General features: G+C 48.2%; 1 protein-coding gene across 1 annotated transcript in view; it reads right to left on the reverse strand.

Moving 5' to 3' along the window:
• The window catches only part of gprc6a (G protein-coupled receptor, class C, group 6, member A), an 83,246-nt gene extending 63,499 nt beyond the window's left edge, over window positions 1-19,747 (reverse strand). Inside the window, exons 1-6 of the mRNA XM_056286975.1 lie at window positions 19,551-19,747; window positions 14,071-14,365; window positions 12,578-13,384; window positions 12,142-12,357; window positions 11,235-11,358; window positions 10,142-11,119 (exon numbers count right to left, since the gene is read on the reverse strand). Coding sequence (XP_056142950.1) covers window positions 10,142-11,119; window positions 11,235-11,358; window positions 12,142-12,357; window positions 12,578-13,384; window positions 14,071-14,365; window positions 19,551-19,747 — 2,617 coding nt within the window. The remainder of the gene's footprint in view (window positions 1-10,141; window positions 11,120-11,234; window positions 11,359-12,141; window positions 12,358-12,577; window positions 13,385-14,070; window positions 14,366-19,550) is intronic.
• Between the last annotated feature and the right edge of the window lie 206 nt (window positions 19,748-19,953).

Genomic DNA, 19,953 nt, shown 5'->3' on the forward strand with positions numbered 1-19,953 from the left:
TTCATTGATCTATCTGCACACATTACTGTAGGTGATATCTGATCGCCAACTTGACCTCCTTGAATTTTGAATTCTCTCCAGTGGAGGTAGAGCGTTCTCTGATGGAGACCACCTTTTCACGTGGCTGGTAAGTATTCGGTTCGGACTGGTCACTACTGTGTAATGTATCTCTGTTCTGTACAGCTGGTGGTGTCAGTGAGTGCTGTGGGGAAACGGGTGGTGTGGTAATACACTGTATAAGTTTATTTCAAAGCCCTTCATAGCTTAACAGCATTCTCTGTAGCTCAGTATTTGTTGTGGCACCGACTGAACTAACTATAGCAGCACTGGTGTTCTCAACTACTGGGGCAGCATGGATTGTATTTACTGCAGTCATGTTGGCTGTCACTATGCTGAGTAGACCTAGTTGAAGTTGCAGCTGCATGAGTAGTGTCAGCAGGTTGAACTGTAGTGAGTGTGTCATATGGTTTGACATTGACATCAACATCAGCATCAACAGATTTGTCAACTAGAATTATAGTATGAACCTGAATAACAGTATCAATAGCATCCTTCAAAACCAACAAATTCCATCATACCTCTGTTCTCCGACTGTTGGTTCAGAATTCAGCTGCCCGTATCATTACCAGAACTCCTTCCATAGATCATATCACTCCTGTTCTTCAGCAACTCCACTGTCTCCCTGGTAAATATCGTATTGACTTCAAGATCCTGCTCCTCACCTTTAAGGCCCTTAATAACTTAGTTCCTTCATATCTTTCCAAACTCCTTCATATCCACACGCCCTCCCACACTCTCAGATCCTCTTCTGCTCTCCAACTCATTACACCATCAGCCCGCTTGACCACCATGGGGACTAGAGCCTTCAGTCGTTCTGCGCCCGCCTATGGAACTCTCTCCCACAAGAAATTCGCAACATTAACTCTCTTTCAACCTTCAAATCCCATCTCAAAACGTACCTTTTCAAACTGGCATATTCAGTCTGATACACACTTCATTGAGTTTTGTGCAGATGATGATTTTATACTTTTTTTGTATTAATTTTTTATTGTCTACCCTGCTTTGTTTGATTTTATGCTGTCTGATACAATGCTGCTTGTTTTGTTTTTGTTTTTTTTCTACTGTGTTCTGTAAGGTGTCCTAGAGTGCTCTGAAAGGCGACCACAAATACAATGTATTATTATTATTATTATTATAATTATGTAGGCATTGATGTGTTCGAAGCAACCCTTGTGATCTCCCCCCTCTACCATAGACTGGTCTTTGCCTGGCACTGGACCCACGGTTTTGGCAATGTGAAAGAGTTCATCCACTGACAAGGTGAGCAGGCCCTTCCTAATGTCGCACACTAGGCTCTTCCTTTCACTGTCCAATATTGTAGCTTTTCCCCTCTTCTTCAGGTACAGTCACACAGTCCAGCAAGTTAACAATGTCTCTGCTTTGGTTCACCGGCCTCCACTCACACAAGTCTCTCTTCTTCCACAGCTTTCATGGATTGCAGCATCACCTTAGCTTTGGTCCCAGATGTCATCAATCACTGGATCAGCTCCCAGCCCGCAGGTTGCATCAATCCCGGACAAGCCCCCAAGAATCTGTTATACGTAAGTCACAGGGTTGATACCGAGGCAACAGATAATACAAACACAGACTAACGCTGCCTTCGAAGGGGTCTAAGCATCAGCAGAAATCCCAGCCACCCCAACCATGGACTGTTCTCCCCCCTGCGCTCTGGGAGGCACTACAGGAGCCTCAGAGCCCGCACTACCAGGCTCAAAAACAGCTTCTAGTCCCAAGCTGTTGCCCACCTTAACCTGGCTACCCACTGAATGTCTGTGGGTATTTTTAACTATTTTGTACTCGTGTTCTTTTTTTTTTTTTAGCTTATTTTTAGCATTTGGTCTTGGAGGTTTTTTTGGAGCTGCCAGGAAAGAGGAAAAGAGGAAGGCCAAAGAGGAGGTTTATGGATGTGGTGAGGGAGGACATGCAGGTGGCTGGTGTGACAGAGGAAGACGCAGAAGACAAGAAGAAATGGAAATGGATGATCCGCTGTTGCGACCCCTAACGGGAGCAGCCAAGGTAGTAGATTTTTAGCATTTGGTCTTCATCTCTGTATATCTTATACTGTGTTTGCTGTGTTTGTCTATATTTGTCTTGCACTGTTTGGCAAAGCCGCAGCCCTTATTTCATTTTTAACATGTGCCTGCAAATCGTTTTTAATGACAACAAATTGAATTGAATTGAATATGTTCATCATTAGCCGTTTCTCTAGGGTCGGGTCGCGGTGGCAGCAAGCTAAGTAGGGCACTCCAGGCGTCCCTCTCCCCAGCAACGCCCTCCAGCTCCTCCTGGGGGATTCCAAGGCTTTCCCAGGCCATATTGGGTATGTAGACCCTCCAGCGAGTTCTGGGTCTACCCCAGGGTTTCCCCCAAGTTGGCCGTGCCTGGTAAACCTCCAAAGGAAGGCACCCAGCGGCTCTCCTCCGAGCTCCCTCCGGATGTCTGAGCTCCTCACCCTATCTCTAAGGCTGAGCCCAGACACCCTACGGAGGAAACTCATTTCAGCCGCTTGTACCCGCCATCTCACCCTTTCGGTCACTACCCAAAGCTCATGACCATAGGTGAGGGTTGGAATGAAGATTGACTGGTAAGTTGAGAGCTTTGCCTTCCAGCTCAGCTCCTTCTTCACCACAATGGTCCGGTACAATGTCCGTATTACTGCTGATGCTGCACCAATCCGCCTGTCAATCTCCCGCTCCATCCTCCCCTCACTTGTGAACAAGACCCCGAGATATTTGAACTCCTTCACTTGAAGCAACAACTCATCCCCAATCTGGAGGGAGCAATCCACCATTTTCCGGTAGAGAACAGTGCCTCAGACTTGGGAGGTGCTGACCAGCCATTTCACACTCAGCTGCAAACCGCCCCAGTGCACGCTGGGGTTCTGATGAAGCCAACAAAACCACATCATCTGTAAAGAGCAGAGATGCAATTTTGAGGTTCCCAAAACGGAAACATTCCTCACATTGGCTGCGCCTTGAGATCCTGTCCATGAATATCACAAACAGAATCGGAGACAAGGGACAACCTTGTCGGAGTCTGACACCCACCGAAAACGTGTTTGACTTTGTGCCAAGCATGCGGACACAGCTGTCACTTTGGTTATACAAGGACCGGATGGCTTGTAGCAACTTCCCCGGTACCCCATACTCCCGCAGTACCCTCCACAGAGTGCCCCGGGGTACACGGTCGTAAGCCTTCTCCAAATCCACAAAACACGTGTAGACTGGCTGGTCAAACTCCCATGCCCCCCTCAGCACTTCCGCAAGGGCAAAGAGTTGGTTCGTTGTTCCACGGCCAGGACGGAATCCGCATTGTTCCTTCTGGATCCAAGGTTCAACAATCGATTGGAGCCTCCTTTCGACCACCCTAGAATAGACTTTCCCAGGGAGGCTGAGCAATGTGATGCCCCAATAATTGGAGCACACCCTTCGGCCCCCCTTTTTGAATATGGGAACCAGCACCCCAGTCTGCCACTCCACAGGTACTGTCCCAACCTCCACGCGACACTGAAGAGGCGTGTCAACCAAGACAGCCCAACAATGTCCAGAGCCTTCAGCATCTCAGGGCGAATCTCATCCACACCCGGCACCTTGCCACCAAGGAGCTTTTTAACTACCTCAGAGACCTCTGTCAGGGATATGGGTGAGGCTTCCCCTGAGTCTTCAGACTCTACCTCCTCCACTGAGGACGTGTTAGTCGGGTTCAAGAGCTCCTCTAAAGCTGAACACAGCCTGAGTCAAGCCCTGCTTCCCCTTCCCGAGTCGCTGGATGGTTTGCCAGAACTTCCTTGAGGCCAACCGAAAGTCCTCCTCCATAGCCTCGTCGAACTCCTCCCACACCCGAGTTTTTGCTTTTGCAACTGCCTAAGCAGCAGCCCTTCTGGCCTCCCAGTACCTCTCTGCTGCTTCAGGTGACCCCAGAGCCAACCAAGTCTGAAAGGCCTCCTTTTTCAGCCTGACGGCTTCCCTCACCACTGATGTCCACCAGCGGGTTCTTGGGTTGCCACCTCGACAGGTACCGATGACCTTTTGACTACAGCTCCTGCCTGCATCTACAATAGAGGCTTTGAACATGGCCCACTCAGACTCCATGTCCCTAGCCTCCCTCCGGATACATGAGAACTTCTTCCGGAGGTGGGAGTTGAAGACCTCACAGAGAGGGGCCTCCGCCAGATGTTCCCAGTTCACCCTCACTACTCCGCCAGATGTTCCCAGTTCACCTTCACCAGATGTTCCCAGTTCACCCTCACCAAGGGTGAGGAGCTCAGACATCCGGAGGGAGCTTGAAGTAGAGCTGCTGCTCCTTCGCATCGAAAGGAGCCAGTTGAGATGGTTCGAGCATCTGATTAGGATGCCTCCTGGGTGCCTTCCTTTGGAGGTTTACTGGGCACGGCCAACTGGGAGGAGACCCTGGGGTAGACGCAGAATGCGCTGGAGGGACTACATGTCCAATCTGGCCTGGGAGCGCCTTGGGATCCCCCAGGAGGAGCTGGAGGGTGTTGCTGGGGAGAGGGACGTCTGGAGTGCCCTACTTAGCTTGCTGCAACCGCGACCCGACCCCGGAGAAGCGGCTGAAGATGAGAAGATTATCATATGATTATTATTATAATTATATCGGTACTCCGGTTTCCTCCCACAGTCTAAAGGCATGTCGGTCAGGTGAATTGGTCATACCAAATTGAATGTGTCGGCCCTGAGATGGACTGGCGGCCTGTCCAGGGTGTCTCCCCGCCTGCCGCCCAGTGACTGCTGAGATAGGCTCCAGTATCCCCGCGACCCTGAGAGCAAGATAAGCGGTTTGGGTAGGGATGGATGGATTGATAATGAGTCCTTACCGAGTCATGCCCCCCCCCTCTACCGGAGCTCAGAATATTCACAGTTGATTACACCTGAAGGTCTGGACTGGAGCCCCCACCCCCCCCCCAAAAAGGCATTCGGGACAGCCCTAGGTTAAACCATTTTTAAATAGCATAATTGTCAAAAATAAATCTAAGCACACTGTGTATGCTGTATATTGTATTCATGCATATTCTGTCATGTCCACTTAATTCATGTGTATAAACACATTTATTCATGTGTTATTTATTCATGTATATAACACATCTATTCCAGCATCTTTGCACTCTGCACCACTGCATTATTGTCTTCCTGTTATTACATATATATATATATATATATATATATATATATATATATATATATATATATATATATATATATATATAGTAGTTAAATGTTTATGTTTACTGTGTCGTCTTTGTTTTAGCTGCATGTCTATTACATGGAAAGCAATGGAGGCACTGGAGCCAAATTTCTTGTACGTCTAGGACTACACAAACTTGGCCAAATAATACTGATTCTGATTCTGAATATCTTTTATTTAGTTCTTACTTCCTCACATTTGCATCTGAGTTCATGCCATTTCTTTAAAAAAACAAAACAAAAATAAAACACTGCAAGGCTCTTCCTTGTCCAACAGGATTATTTTCTTGAGCAAGAAACAAAGAGTCGATATCCATAGTACCCCAATCCATGGATATCCCATTACACCATAATATTCTCTCTTTGTAAGCGGTTTAAGTTTACATTTCCAATAAAGGGAATTTAAAGTTTGGGTTTCTCTTGAGTCCTGTGAGTTATATTCTATCAGTCTGTTTCAAATGATGAATTATGGTAAACTGAATATTGATTACATATACACAAGATTTTTAATTTATAAACTAACCCAAATTTTTGCACACAGCAAATATATATAAAAAACAAAAAATCTAGCCAAGACACCACCCTTGCAATTCCAACAAACTACAGAGAGAGAGAGAGAGAGAGAGAGAGAGAGAGAGAGAGAGAGAGAGAGAGAGAGAGAGAGAGAGAGAGAGAGAGAGAGAGAGAGAGAGAGAAACACATTACATGAGAACATAAAAAAAGGATCAGTGTACTTTAAAGTTCCCGTATGGCAAACATTACATACATACAGTATCTTTTCAGTTGTAATCTGGTTAAAAATATGGTCAAACAGCAATTCTTCTATTTTTTCCTGCAAATTCGTAGACTCTCACGAGATTGTGTCCCTCTCCCTTCACATCCATCTCTTCTTTTCTATTGCCACATAACCAGATTGGCAAGTTCTGAGAAGGGGATTTTTTTTTTTTTTTTTGGTTCAAAGAAACTTGATGAGTTATGCCTGTGGCTTTTTACTCACTCATGCAAGAATTTGACTTCAGTTCTCCTAATGCATGATTGTTTTCAAATACCCTTCTTATTTCCAGAGCTAAGCCATGCAAAGATTAACCTTTTAGAACTATGAATTCTTTGTTCACAGTTTCAAAGTAAGCTGCCGGGACTTTATATAAAATGTAAACTCAAGACATGAAGTGCTCAAACACTGAGTAGGAGCAACATCTTTGTTCTTTTCATTATAACACATCATTGTTGCACACAGTGTTGGGAAGGGTACTTTGAAATGTAATAGGTTACAGATTAGTAGCTACCCTGATAAAAATAAGTAATGTAACGAATTTTAATTACTTCCTCAACATAATGTAACTTATTACATTTGAGTACTTTTTGATTACTTTTCTAACAAATATTTTAAACCAGGCAATAAAGCTGCATAGTCAAAATTTGACCATATAATGCCCAGTGAATGGAACTTGTCTAGACATTGCGACAGTTCGCTCCTAGTAAGACATCCTAACCTTGACAATGTTGCACTCAAATTTGTCCCAACAGCTTTGCTGGCCAGTGTTCTCTAGAAATATTCCAAAAGAAGGCATTCCTGCATGGCGAAAAGATGCAAAGCAAAAGAATGGTGTTATATTCTACATACAAGGTTTTTACAGAAAATAATATATTCGGATGCAACCCCTTTGTAAACACCAACATTCTGATTAGTAACTGTAACTTAATTATATGTTTTTTCTCAGTAACTGTAACGGATTAGACTTAGATTTATTTTGTTTCTTCATTATGTAACGCCGTTACATGTAACTAGTTATACCCTAACACTGATAGAGCAAAGCTCAGCACTTCATAAGGCAGTGTGGTTCAGTTAGTTGCATTAAAAAGAAAGATAGCTGAATGGATGAGCAAAAAAATACTGAACTCTAAAATGGACAAACACTGAGGCTCATGTTATGTAATGTCTATAAGGATGATTTGTGAACAACCACAACAAGTACAAAAGTAGAAAAATCGTGGAAATCATGAGATTGGGTCTTACACTACTTATATGCATACACAATCAACAGAGTCCCCTTGAACTCAGCTACTAGGGATGCACAAGCCAGTGCATTCTTTTTTTGAAAAATGTCCCCCTTTTTCTCACCAATTGTATCCGGCCAATTACCCCATTCTTCCGAGCCTTCCCGGTTGCTGCTCCACCCCCTCTGCCGATCCGGGGAGGGCTGCAGACTACCACATTGTTCCTCTGATACATGTGGAGTCATCAGCCACTTCTTTTCACCTGACAGTGAGGAGTTTCGCCAGGGGGACGTCGCACGCGGGAGGCTCACGCTATTTCCCCCATTGAAGTGGTGGAGAGTGTACCCAAGGAGGAGAGAGTGGTGATGGCGTGTACCTCCAAGTTGGTGAAGGAAATGGATGTGATGAGGAAGCGATGGGTAGGTATGGTGTCAAGGAGAGAAATGTGGAAGGACATATGGTGGTGGATTTTGCAAAAGGAATAGTGAAGGCAAAGGAAAAGGCATATGGTGAGTTGTATAAGCGAGTGGGCAATCTTATCCAGAAAGGGCCGGTGTGGGTGAAGGTTTTTGTTCCAACCAAGCAGTTACACACCTGATCCCACTAATCAACCAATAGAGTCTTTGCTGAGGAACTTGATTTGGAGACACAGGAGTGTAACTGCTTGGTTGGAACAAAGACCTGCACCCACACCGGCCCTTTCTGGATAAGATTGCCCACCCCGTAGACACTAAGGAAGGAGAAAAGGACTTGTACCAATTGGCTTGACAGAGGGACTGAGCTGGTAAGGATGTGCAGCAGGTTAGGGTGATACAGGATAGAGATGGAAATGTGCTGACAAGTGGGGAGAGTGTGTTAAGAAGGTGGAAGGAGTATTTTGAGGGGATGATGAATGAAGAAAATGAGAGAGAGAAGGTTATATAAACTTGATTAGCCACAGCATGAAGTTATGAGAAATAGTAGTGGTAGCTAGGTTAAGAGGAGAGGTGATGATTAGCGAGCAGCAGTATGGTTTCATATCAGGAAAGAGCACTACAGATGCAATGTTTGCTTTGAGAGTGTTGATTGAGAAGTATGGAGTAGCTCAGCAGGAGTTACAGTTTGTGGATTTAGGGAAAGCAAACGACAAGGTTCTGAGAGAAGAGGTGTGGTATTGTATGAGGATGTCGGGAATGCAGATAAGTATGTAAGAGTGGTGCAGAATATGTATAAGGGCGGTGTGACAGTGGCGAGCTGTTCAGTAGAAGTAACAGATGGATTTAAGGTGGAGGTAGGATTACATCGAGGATATTTTCTGAGCCCTTTCTTGTTTGCTATAGTGATGCAAAGTTTGATGGATGAGATCAGGCAGGAGTCTTTGTGGACTATGACGTTCGTGGATGACATTGTGATCAGTAGTGAGAGTAGGGAGCAGGTTGAGGAGAGCCTGAGGGGGTGGAGGTATGCACTTGAGAGAAGAGGAATGAAAGTCAGTAGGAGCAAGACAGAATACATATGCATGAATGAGAAGGAGGACAGTGCAATGGTGAGGATGCAAAGAGTAGATAGAGGTGGTGAAGGTGAATGAGTTTAAATACTTGGGTTCAACTGTTAAAAGTAACGGGGAGTGTGAAAGAGAGGTGAAGAAGAGAGTGCACTCAATGCAGGCAGGGTGGAATGGGTGGAGAAGAGTGCCAGGAGGGATTTCCGACAGAAGAGTACCAGCAAGAGTGAAAGGGAAGGTTTACAAGATGGTATTAAGACCAGCTATGCTGTATGGTTTGGAGATAGTGGCACTGACAAAAAGACAGGAGGCGGAGCTGGAGGTGGCAGAGTTGAAGTTGCTAGTATTTTCATAGGGAGTGATGAAGATGGAAAGGAATATGAATGAGTATTATCATCATCATCATCATCATCATCGGTGGTCACTCGGGGTCAAGTATGACCGTCCTCCCTCTGGGTCCTCTTGGGTCTTCAGGTGGGCGTAGAGGTAGATCCTGGAGCTGCATAATGGGAGGACACCTGCGGGTGATAGCTTTTTACATGGAGTGGCTGATGCGCTTGCAGCCACCACATGGTCCTTGGAAGGGGGTGGCCAGAGTACAATAGCATGGAGAACCAAGACGATTGGGGATCACCCTCTGTTGCAGCCTTCATCTGCCTTCACTGCCATTGTGACCTGAGACATCTTCTGCCAGTTTCGCCGATGAAGTCTTTATTGGACCATGCTTCATCTGGAACCTCCCCCTTGACCTATCTGTCTTGGGTGACCCTACCCAGAGTCAAGCTCCAGATGGCATAGCTCTTGGGATCATTAGTACACGCAACCTTCCCCACCATAGCAAGGTGGCAATCCAGGAGAAGAAGAAATGAGTATATTAGGGGGACAGAGGATGGCTTGGGGACAAAACAAGAGAGGTGAGATTGAGATGGTTTGAACATCTGTGGATGAGAGATGCTGGGTATATTGGGAGAAGGATGCTAAAGATGAAGCTGCCAAGCAAGAGGAAAAGAGGAAGGCCAAAGTCGAAGTTTATTGATGTGGTGAGGGAGGACATGCAGGTGGTTGTTTTGATAGAGGAAGATGCAAAGGACTGAAAGAGATGGAAATTGATGATCTGCTGTGGTGACCCCTAACGGGAGCAGCCAAAAGAAGAAGAAGAAAAAGAAGATACAATCAAGAGAGTGCACATTTTCTTATGAGTGACTTTTGACAAAACACATATTAAAGGTATATCTTTGGAAAGTTTATAGACTGGCACTTCTCCTGAGGCAGTTATGTTTTTGTATTACTATCCCCATGTATCTTTTATTGCAGTTCCTATTGTTTATATGCTTTGGCGTTGGATCAGACTTCTGTGGTAATATTGACTCTGTTGTGGGCAGGAAAAGGGATGGTGCACTGATAATGTAAGGCTGGCTGATGTGTTTCTGCTTTGAGGGAGAGGTCTTAGAGACGGGAATTGACTCTGTACATTTGTTGGAATACTCATACACATTCCTTATAAAAGCGCTTCTGGTGTTTTGCTCCTTTCTAAACAGGATAATGTAGCACTTTGGGAAGAAATGACAGCTGAGGATGCCATAGTTGGAGATGAGAATGACCACCATCTCAACAGCAGGGACGTACACTCCCGAAGTGGTGACATAAACGGGAACAAACATGAACCAGGAGATGAGGTAGAGGAGCATGCTGAAGGTGATGAACTTTGCATCATTGTACTTTTGGGGCAGTTTGCGACCTTTGAATGCACAGATGAAACACACAAAAGCTAGCACTGCAATGTAGGCCAACATTAACCCAAAGGCTAGATATGATCCCTCGTGACACTCTGCCAGCATAGTGGTTGGATACATAATGATGTTATAAAATGGGCTTTTGAGGACCACCCAACTGATGCAAGTCAAAAACTGGAAGGCCAGACAGCCACCGATGATGAGATAGGGCTGGTAGAGCCTCTTCAGGAACTCCTGCATCGCAGGGTTGAACTGAAAGGCCAAGAGGATCTTGAGAGACTTCACCAGGATGCAGGAAACACACAGGGTAAAGCTAAGACCATAGAGCACTTGTCGGGACTTACACTGGAGGTCACTGGGCTGACCTACAAAGAGTAGGGCACTGATGAAGCTGCCCACCAGGGAGAGGAGGATGACCTGGCACAGCGGCCCCCCAGCGGCCCTGACTATGGGAGTGTGGCGTTGATGCAGAAACAGGCCCCCCAACAGAAGCACCAGCAAGATGCCCAGGGCGACTAGTGTCAGCAGCACCACAGCAAAGCCATCCCGCCAGGAGAAGAACTGCAGGGTTTTCCCAATGCAGCGGGAACTCCCCTCAGGAGACCACTCTGTCTTCAGGTCACAGCTCAGACACAGGTCCATATCTGGAGGAACGTAGGCGCACGGGCAGATTTTGGCAATCATACAAAAGCTCAAACATCATTTGGTGACATTTGATACTAGCATGTGACCTGTGTGTATTGAGAGGTGAACTCTTGCCTGTGTCATTAGAGTAGTAGTTAACTGTACAATTGATGCACCTGTAGCAGCAGGTGGGTTGGCCTTCAGCTGTTTTCTTGTACTCTCCAGGCACACAGTTGTTTGCACATTTTGAGACAGTGCTCTGAGGATGACATGCACAGGTAACATTACCACTAAATATTTGCTCTAAAATACTAGCTCAGAGTACATTAAGCTCTTAATGTATGCTATGTTTTTTTCTGAGAAACATTGTGTTGCTATTTAATACCATTCTCTATCATAAAACACGGCACCAAATAACTTTTTGGATTCCAGCAATGTCTTTTATGTCAACTGTTGCAAAGACAATCGAGTAGCTTTTTTTCAAGCCATAGCTCAAAAGATTATTGCGGAAGAAAAGGAGTTATTTTCACAGATGAGGTAAAGCAAAATTGCGATCCCTATATACCCTGAGGTGTTTCATGCCTGCTGGCAGACAAAATGCAAAGCGAAAACAAGGCTTCAGGGAGAATGCTCTGAACGGCAATTGTGCCTTTCTCCCACAGCCATCACACTATGCCACTTTATTTACACTTTATTTAACGATATGTTAAAGCAAAACAAAAGTCACCTGGCGCTGCTTTAATGCGAAACAACTTTTTAAAGTAAGATTTGACAGATATGAAATACACTTACAATAAAAAATAAACAGTATGATATACAACTATTTTCTCATTTGTATAACATATCTATAATGTCTTTTTGAAGAAGTCAAAGATGGTTTGTTCTCTCTAATCATTAGAATATTAATTAATTAATTGATCATTAATTACTGAAAACCATCCTCATTAATGCATCTTACTTGAATAAGCATTGTTTTGTGTGTCTGTGTGTGTGCTTACGCACGCGTGTGTGTGTATAGTTAGATGAAAAGATAAGGACCGACCCTCAGGTGCATAAGTTGTTCTTTGGCGATGGGGCTGGTGTAGGTGAAGCTGTTATTGGGTACGTGGTACTCAGCCACTACTTCTTTTACACGGATGGTGTCCCTCCCTGACCTCCACAGTGTGACATCGTAGCCGAGGTTGACGTCTCCGAGGCTGTTAAACCTATACCTCCTATCTCCATTCTTAAATGAACACATCCTCAGGGCTCTCAGGAGCTAAAATGTACACACAGGCATCTTATTGACTCGGCTATTCCATTGTTTGTGTGGGCAACAGGCAATGCTGCCAGACAAATGACATAAGACTCATTTTTTAATGCTTTTTATGGCAGAAGCAACCTTGTGTCAATCCCACACACCCAAACACACCCACACATCCATACGCACACAAACCATACACACATTTGTCTCGATTATTCATCGAGTTGTCTCATACCTCCCAAGGTTGCAATGCTCCTGGTCTTTTGCAGTCTCTGTCATGGCAGATAAAAGCCACAGCTTGGGCAATGGCGCTCACAGCCATCTCAACACTCAAGATTGTGTCCGCTCGGCTGACCTCTTTGAGCCTCTCCATCGCTTTAGACACCAAGCCTCTGTTTCTGGTGTCTCCACTGGCATTCAGCTGTGTGTAAAACTCATCCAGGAAGGCGTTATTTTCTCTACCGTTGTGTCCAGCAGCCTCCAGCCTGCTCAAATAATGACTGAAGGATGACAGGTCCCCTTGTTTGAAGGTAAAGCCTACAACGTGCCCAATGTCCTCCAGTTTCATGTGTTTAGGTATGGCGTTGAAGGAGGAGGACCAGCTGTCACTGGCCACCCATATCCTCTCCATAGACTCCAGCCCCATTCCTGCTGTCAGCACCAGATCCCACAGCTCCCGATACAGATACTTCATATGAGCTGGCTTGACGAATGACACAATAACCTTCACCTTGGGGTTCTTGTGGATGGTTTCGGCAGCCTCCCTTATGGCAGACTGAACGTCCAGACTTGTGACAGCTCCTGGGAAGTACTTTTTGAAGGCCACACAGATGCCCTTCTCTGAGGCCTGGGACACAAAGCTCTCCAGGGCTGAGAGGCCATAGTCTCCATTTGTGGTGAGCATCCCCACCCACTTCCAGCCGCTGTCACTCAGTAGCTTCACGATGGCGGCCGTCTGATACTTGTCATTGGGGATGGTCCTCAGGAAGAAAGGAAAGCGGGTTTTGTCACTCAGAACAACGGCTGTTGATGAGTAACTAATCTGTAGGGGGAAAAAACCATAAACCATTAAAATGAAAAAAACAAAAAACTTTTTTTTCCCTCCCCAGTTGTATCGGGCCAATTGTGCCACTCTTCTGAGCTGCTCCACCCCCTCTGCCAATCCGGGGAGGGCTGCAGACTACCACATGTCTCCTCTGATACATGTGGAGTCACCAACCGCTTCTTTTCACCTGACAATGAGGAGTTTCACCAGGAGGGCGTAGTGCGCCCGAACAGGCGCCCCGACCGACCAGAGGAGGCACTCTTGCAGCGACCAGAATAAACACCCACATCCTGCTTCCCACCCGCAGACATGGCCAGTTGTGTTGAAAGGGATGCCCGACCAAGCCGGAGGTAACACGGGGATTCGAACCGGCGATCCCCGTGTTGGTAGACAATGGAATAGACCGCTACACTACCCAGATGCCCCTAAAATGAATATTTCTAAACCCTAAAGTCAGTCCTTATTATGAAGTTACAGTTACAGTCAGATGAGTCAGGTATGAGAGCATGACTATCACCTTATACGTTTTTGTTCTGTTTTGAATAATGCCTATTAACCATGATTGTTACTAATAAGTAAGATGACAATTTTAAACAAAGGTGGCCTGGGTCAGAACAGTACATCCATTTCTAAATAGTGGAAAAAAGCATGAGGATGAACTTTTCTTTGTTCATATCATTTACTTGAGGAATCAATTTGAGGGTCAGTTGCCTGGCGACAGCAATGGAAATCTCAGATTCAGACGCCCCGACGACAGCCATGACGGGCCGGTCACAGGCGGAGGTGTTAGTCCGCCCGCCGTCGTGTGTCTGCCGGCTGAGGTCCGCTGTGGCCCTCAGAGCGGTGCTGACGTCAGAGCACGAGTTGTGTATCCGATATCCCAAAGTGACACCGACACGACGGAGATCGGGGGAGTTGTTCACCGTCTCTACTGCATTGATCAGAGCCAAGACATTTGCGAGTCCTTCTGTGTCGAACCTGTTTGAAGACAGCAGCCTAATCAATATCATATGTCAATCGGCACTGTGTATAACTGTAGTTCACTGACTTCCGGTTCTACTGCAGCGGTCATACCATTTTCCTGTTGGCGTGTGCTATGGACAATGGCATATTTTTTCCCGATGCCTGCAAGATTTACCATGGATAAATGTCAACGACATGCACAGAATTGTCGACAAACTTTCACCTGCACCTACCAGCAAACGGTTGAAAAGTTTCAAGTTGTACATCATCTTACGTCCACAATTATGAAGATGAGTATCCTCAGCCTCACAATTGTGGACGTACTATTGTATTTAGAAATCACGTCAGGACACAGCGCTGTCGCTCGACACAACCTCTCCGTGGCATTCTTTATTTAGACTGACACAGCATCAAAGGCAGACCCGATCAAACAACCCAGAGCCCGCAGGCATCACCAATCGATCCCAGCACAATAGAACAGCACCAAATCAAATGCAGCACTGTCGATGTGTGCATACATAACATTTCCCCCCCCCCCCGGCAGGATTTCCAACATGAAAGGTTGACACAAAGTCCTCTAGGTGGCCAGGGCGTAAACGTGTGCGAACAGGTCGCGGGGCGGCCTGAGGCTGGGCAGGCCGAGGTGGGGAGGGAGATGGCAGGGGAAGCTGAGGCCCAGAAATGTCTGGGGCCCGTGTAGGAGCTGCATGAAGCCCCGGGGCGTCTCGCCATGCTGAGGGAATGGCTATGGTTGTGTCACCAGCTGTGTGTGGCGGAGCTGACACCTTCCGTAGACGACTGGAGTGCCACCGAGTGCCATCGCTGAGGAGGTAAGTGGCTGGGCCCAGCTGACGGGTGACTTGGAGAGGAGAGGACCAGTATGAAGCCATTTTATTGTCCCTGTGGGGCCTGCGGACCCTGACCTAGTGTGACACATTGATGTCTGGTACCCTGGTTCGTTTTGACTGGTCAAACCGTTGCTTCATCCGCGTCTGCTGACGAGTGACTGAGGCTCTGACCCCAGAGGGAGGTGCCTGAGGTGTGGAGGGGCGGAGCCTGTCAAGGGGCATGCACAGTTCCCGGCCTAGCATGAGAGAGGCTGGGGAGACGCCTGTGGTCGAGTGCTGTGTGGCCCGATAGTGCAGCAGAGTGTGACGGATGGCCTGCGTGAAAGAGCACCCTTGGGCCATGTGTGCTCTGAGGCCGTTCTTCAGTGACTGGTGAAAACGTTCAACGCCGCCATTGGCCTGGGGGTGGTAGTACGCAGTGCGTATATGACGGATGCCCTTGCTTTCGAGATAAGCAGTGAACTCAGCGGAGACCAGCTGAGGGCCGTTGTCAGTGGTGATGGCCTTTGGGAGGCCCCAGCGAGAGAAAAGAGAGTCCAGGAAGTCGATGATGATCTGTGAGGTCACAGTGCCGGAAGTGGTGAGTTCAGGCCATTTTGAATGTAGATCGTAGGCGACCACCATGAAGCGTTGGTGGTGGGGAACTCCATGGATCTCACCACAAATGTCCAACTGCAGGTGTTCCCAGGGCTGAGAGGGCCAGGCGAGAGGTTGCAGGGATGGGGGAGCCTGGTGGCCAGTCTTGCCACTCACAATGCAGGCAGAACAGTCCTTCACCAGAGCCTCAATATCTCTGTCTATCCCCGGCCACCACACCAGGTCTCGGCAGCGCTGTTTCAGTTTCACAATGCCCAGGTGGCCTTCATGCGCCGTATTCAAAACACGTGCACGGAGAGCAGCTGGGACCACTGTGCAAAACCCACGTGCCACGCAGGTGTCGTTCCAGCAGGAGAGCTCCTGTCTGACTCGGGCGAACGCAGCCAGCTCCTCTGGGACCTTGTGAGGCCAGCCGTTCTGGATGTAGGTGCGGAGCTGGGAGAGGACAGGGTCCTGTTCGGAGGCTGCCCTCAGCTCCTGCAGAGAGACAGTGGCCTGGAGGGGTGTGTGTAGCATTTGGACAATGTCCTCTTCCACACAGTCAGTGTCCGTCTGTGGAGCTGGGGTGGAGACAGAGCGAGAGAGCAGGTCGGCGACAACATTGTCTCTGCCTGGGGTGAACTGCAGGCTGAAGTTGTACTGGCGGAGGCGGTCAGACCAGCAGTGCAGCCTCAGGGGTTTGTGGCCTGTCCCAGATGTGGACAGCAGCGCTGTCAGGGCCTGGTGATCTGTCCTGAGGGTGATGGAGCGGCCATAGAGGTAGAGGTGCCACCTTTCACAAGCCCAGATACAGGCTAATGCCTCACGCTCACCCACGGAATACCGCTGCTCGGTCAGGTTGAGGGCACGGGAGGCGAAGGCAATGGGCTTCTCCACACCGTTCTGGGTTTGAGACAGCACGGCCCCTATCGCTGTGGCTGATGCGTCACAGGTCACAAAGGTGGAGCTGGAGATGTCGAAGTGAGCCAACACTGGTGGTGAAGTCAGTTGAGTCTTGAGATCACGCACAGCGTCACTGCATGCCTTTGATCACACCCATGGCTCGTCCTTACGCAGCAGCTGGCGCAGGGGGGCTGTGGTCGCAGAGTACTGGGGAAGAAACCTCAGGTAGTAACTTGTCATACCCAGGAAGGAGGCGACCTGGGCGGCCGAGCTGGGCTCAGGGATGGCCTGAATGGCGTCCACGTTGGATTGTAGTGGAGTTACACCGCTCGCTGACAGCCGGAACCCCACGAAGTCGATGGCTGGCACAGAGAGGACACATTTCTCAGCATTGAGAGTTAGCTTGTGCTTGGACAGGGCTGCGAAGACCATGTTAAGGCGCTTGTCGTGGATTTCACTGGTGGGCCCGTGTACCACTATATCGTCCAGATAAATGGCCACGCCCAGTATGCCAGCCAGCACGGAGACCATGATTTTCTGGAAGCAGCTAGGGGCGGAGCTGAGACCGAAAGGCATCCTGGTGTAGCGAAACAGTCCTGCATGTGTCACAAAGGCTGTGAGGTTTCGGCTGCTGGGGTGGAGGGGCACCTGTAAGTACCCCTGTCTGAGGTCGAGCTTGGAGAACACCTCAGAGCCATAGAACTGAGCAGTGAGTTCTTCTGAGGTGGGCAGTGGATACTTATCAGGGACCACTGCCTTATTTACTGCACGTAGATCGACGCAGACACGCAGGCCCCCCGACTTCTTCTTAGCCACCACGAGGTTTGAGACCCAAGGTGACGCGTCCACCGGTTCAATGATGCCAGCTTCCAGCAGTTGTTGCAGCTGGGCGGAGACCCCATCACGGAGAGCCAACGGGATGCGGCGCAGTGGTTGGATGACAGATTTCACAGCAGGGTTGAGGAGAGGTTGATGGGTGAAGGCGGAGAGGCAGCCCAGCCCCATAAACAGCGATGGCCACTTCTGCTGCCAAGGTGTGGCGACAGTCAGGATTGCTGCCCCCCTTGTGTCTAAGAGGGAGAACCCCAGAGCGGAGAACAGGTCCAGGCCCATCAGGTTGGCCCCACGGCGTGCCACATGAAAAACTGCATTGGGCACCAGCTTGGTTCCATAGCGGACAGTCAGTTGGAGAGAGCCAACCAGATCGATTTTGGAGTCACCATACCCACAGAGGACAGCTGAGGGTGCGGACAGTGGCAGTGAACCGAAAAATTGACTGTAGGTATCAACATTCAGGAGAGACACACTTGCACCGGTGTCCAACAGCAGGGGGATGCACACATCATTAATGTTGACTGTGCATGATTTGAATGACACTGGCCCAGAGCTCACCTTGTGAATGACGGCGGTTGAAGACTGGGGGGTGTGGCCCTCTGACTCAGCCGGGGAAGATCGACAGACGTTGGCAAAGTGATTGTGCTTACCGCAGCTACGACATGTCTGGCCCCGGGCAGGGCAGTTCTGAGCCCTTGAAACATGAGACCGAGACCCACAGTTACCACAGGACTGTTGAGGGCGGGGCCGAGAACGCCGTCGTTGCAGTTGCAAGACGTCCCCAGTGGAGTCGGCGCCCGCCTCGCTCTGGTTGGGTTGCGTCCCGAGGGGCAGCCGTGAGTAGAGGGAGGAGTCGTTGGCAGCTTGACTGGAGGTGGCCACTTGCTGTGTATTTAGCATAGCAGCACACTCAGCTGCTCCCTCAACCTGTAGTGCGATGGTAATTGCTCTGGACAGCAGCAGATCGTCTTTTTCCAGCAGGAGAGTCTCACGCACCTTTGCGTTGTTGGTGTGTTCGATTAGCTGGTCGCGAACCATCTCGTCCTGAAGCGCGCCAAACTTGCATGAGCTAGCTAGCCCTCGCAAATTAGCTACGTACTGCCGCACAGACTCACCAGGCAGTTGGTGTCGCTGACGGAATATAAGTCGCCGAAGGAGGGCACTCTGTGGAGCAGCGAAATGGGTGCTCATAAGTCCCACAGCTTCGGCAAAGCTTGTGACGTTCCCCAGAGACCGGAGCACACGATGACCCTCTGCTCCCAAGCAGTGTAGCAACAGAGCCGTCTTCCTAGCCTGGCTCACGTCGTCGAGCCCTGAGGCGATGATGTAATTTTCAAAACTATGTAGCCAGCGAGTCCATGGTACCGGAGGCTCGCCAGGTAATGCCAGGAAGGGGGCAGGTGGTGGGAGAGAGATATCAGCCATCCTCGTCGCCAATATTGTATTTAGAAATCACGTCAAGACACAGCGCTGTCGCTCGACACAACCTCTCCGTGGCATTCTTTATTTAGACTGACACAGCATCAAAGGCAGACCCGATCAAACAACCCAGAGCCCGCAGGCATCACCAATCGATCCCAGCACAATAGAACAGCACCAAATCAAATGCAGCACTGTCGATGTGTGCATACATAACACGTACGTTTTTTTTAATATCCACTCATCCACCTCATAATTGTGGACATAACTTGATATGTATAACTTGAAACTTTTCACCCGTTTGCTGGTAGGTGCAGGTGAAAGTTTGTCGACAATTTTGTGCATGTCTTTGACATTTATCCATGGTAAATCTTGGAGGCATTGCAAAAACCAAGCCATTGTCAATAGCACACGCCAAACAAACAGGAAACTGGTATGACCGCTGCAGTAGAAACCGGAAGTCAATGGACTACAGTTATGCACAGAGTCGATAATGGCTATATTTCAGTAACTGATTAATTGCATGTATTAGAGACATCAAGAGAGAGAAAGATGGGAGCAATGGCAGAAACTGACAAATATATGTTTATCATTCATCACGTTAGCAATAGCAAACTGACCTGACACACTGTTGTAATTGGGGTGAGAGAAAGTATTGGTCTTTTTCCACGGCCTCGTGGATGGGGAAGATCCCTCCAATGATGATGTCACCGGGGGCCGCAGCTCCTGCAGGTCTAAAGGACTCCTCTGAGAGACATCCAGCTTCCATCAGGGAAAGGCCGATAAGCACATACAATACAGGATCCACGCAGGTCATCCCGTCTTCTTTGCTACGTCCTCTGTTAATGCACTCTCAGTCTCAGGTTGTTATGTGCCACTCCTTCCCTTCTCTATGCCCCCCCCCCCGAATAACTGAGGGCCCCTGGCTGAGTGATGCAGTCTGGTTGAAGCATCTTCAGTAAAAAACTCTATTATAGTCACCTCTAGTATTTCTCCCCTCGAGCCCTACCTATTTTTCACGAG

Source organism: Lampris incognitus, chromosome 9, assembly GCF_029633865.1.
Source record: "Lampris incognitus isolate fLamInc1 chromosome 9, fLamInc1.hap2, whole genome shotgun sequence".
Classification (NCBI taxonomy): Eukaryota; Metazoa; Chordata; class Actinopteri; order Lampriformes; family Lampridae; genus Lampris; species Lampris incognitus.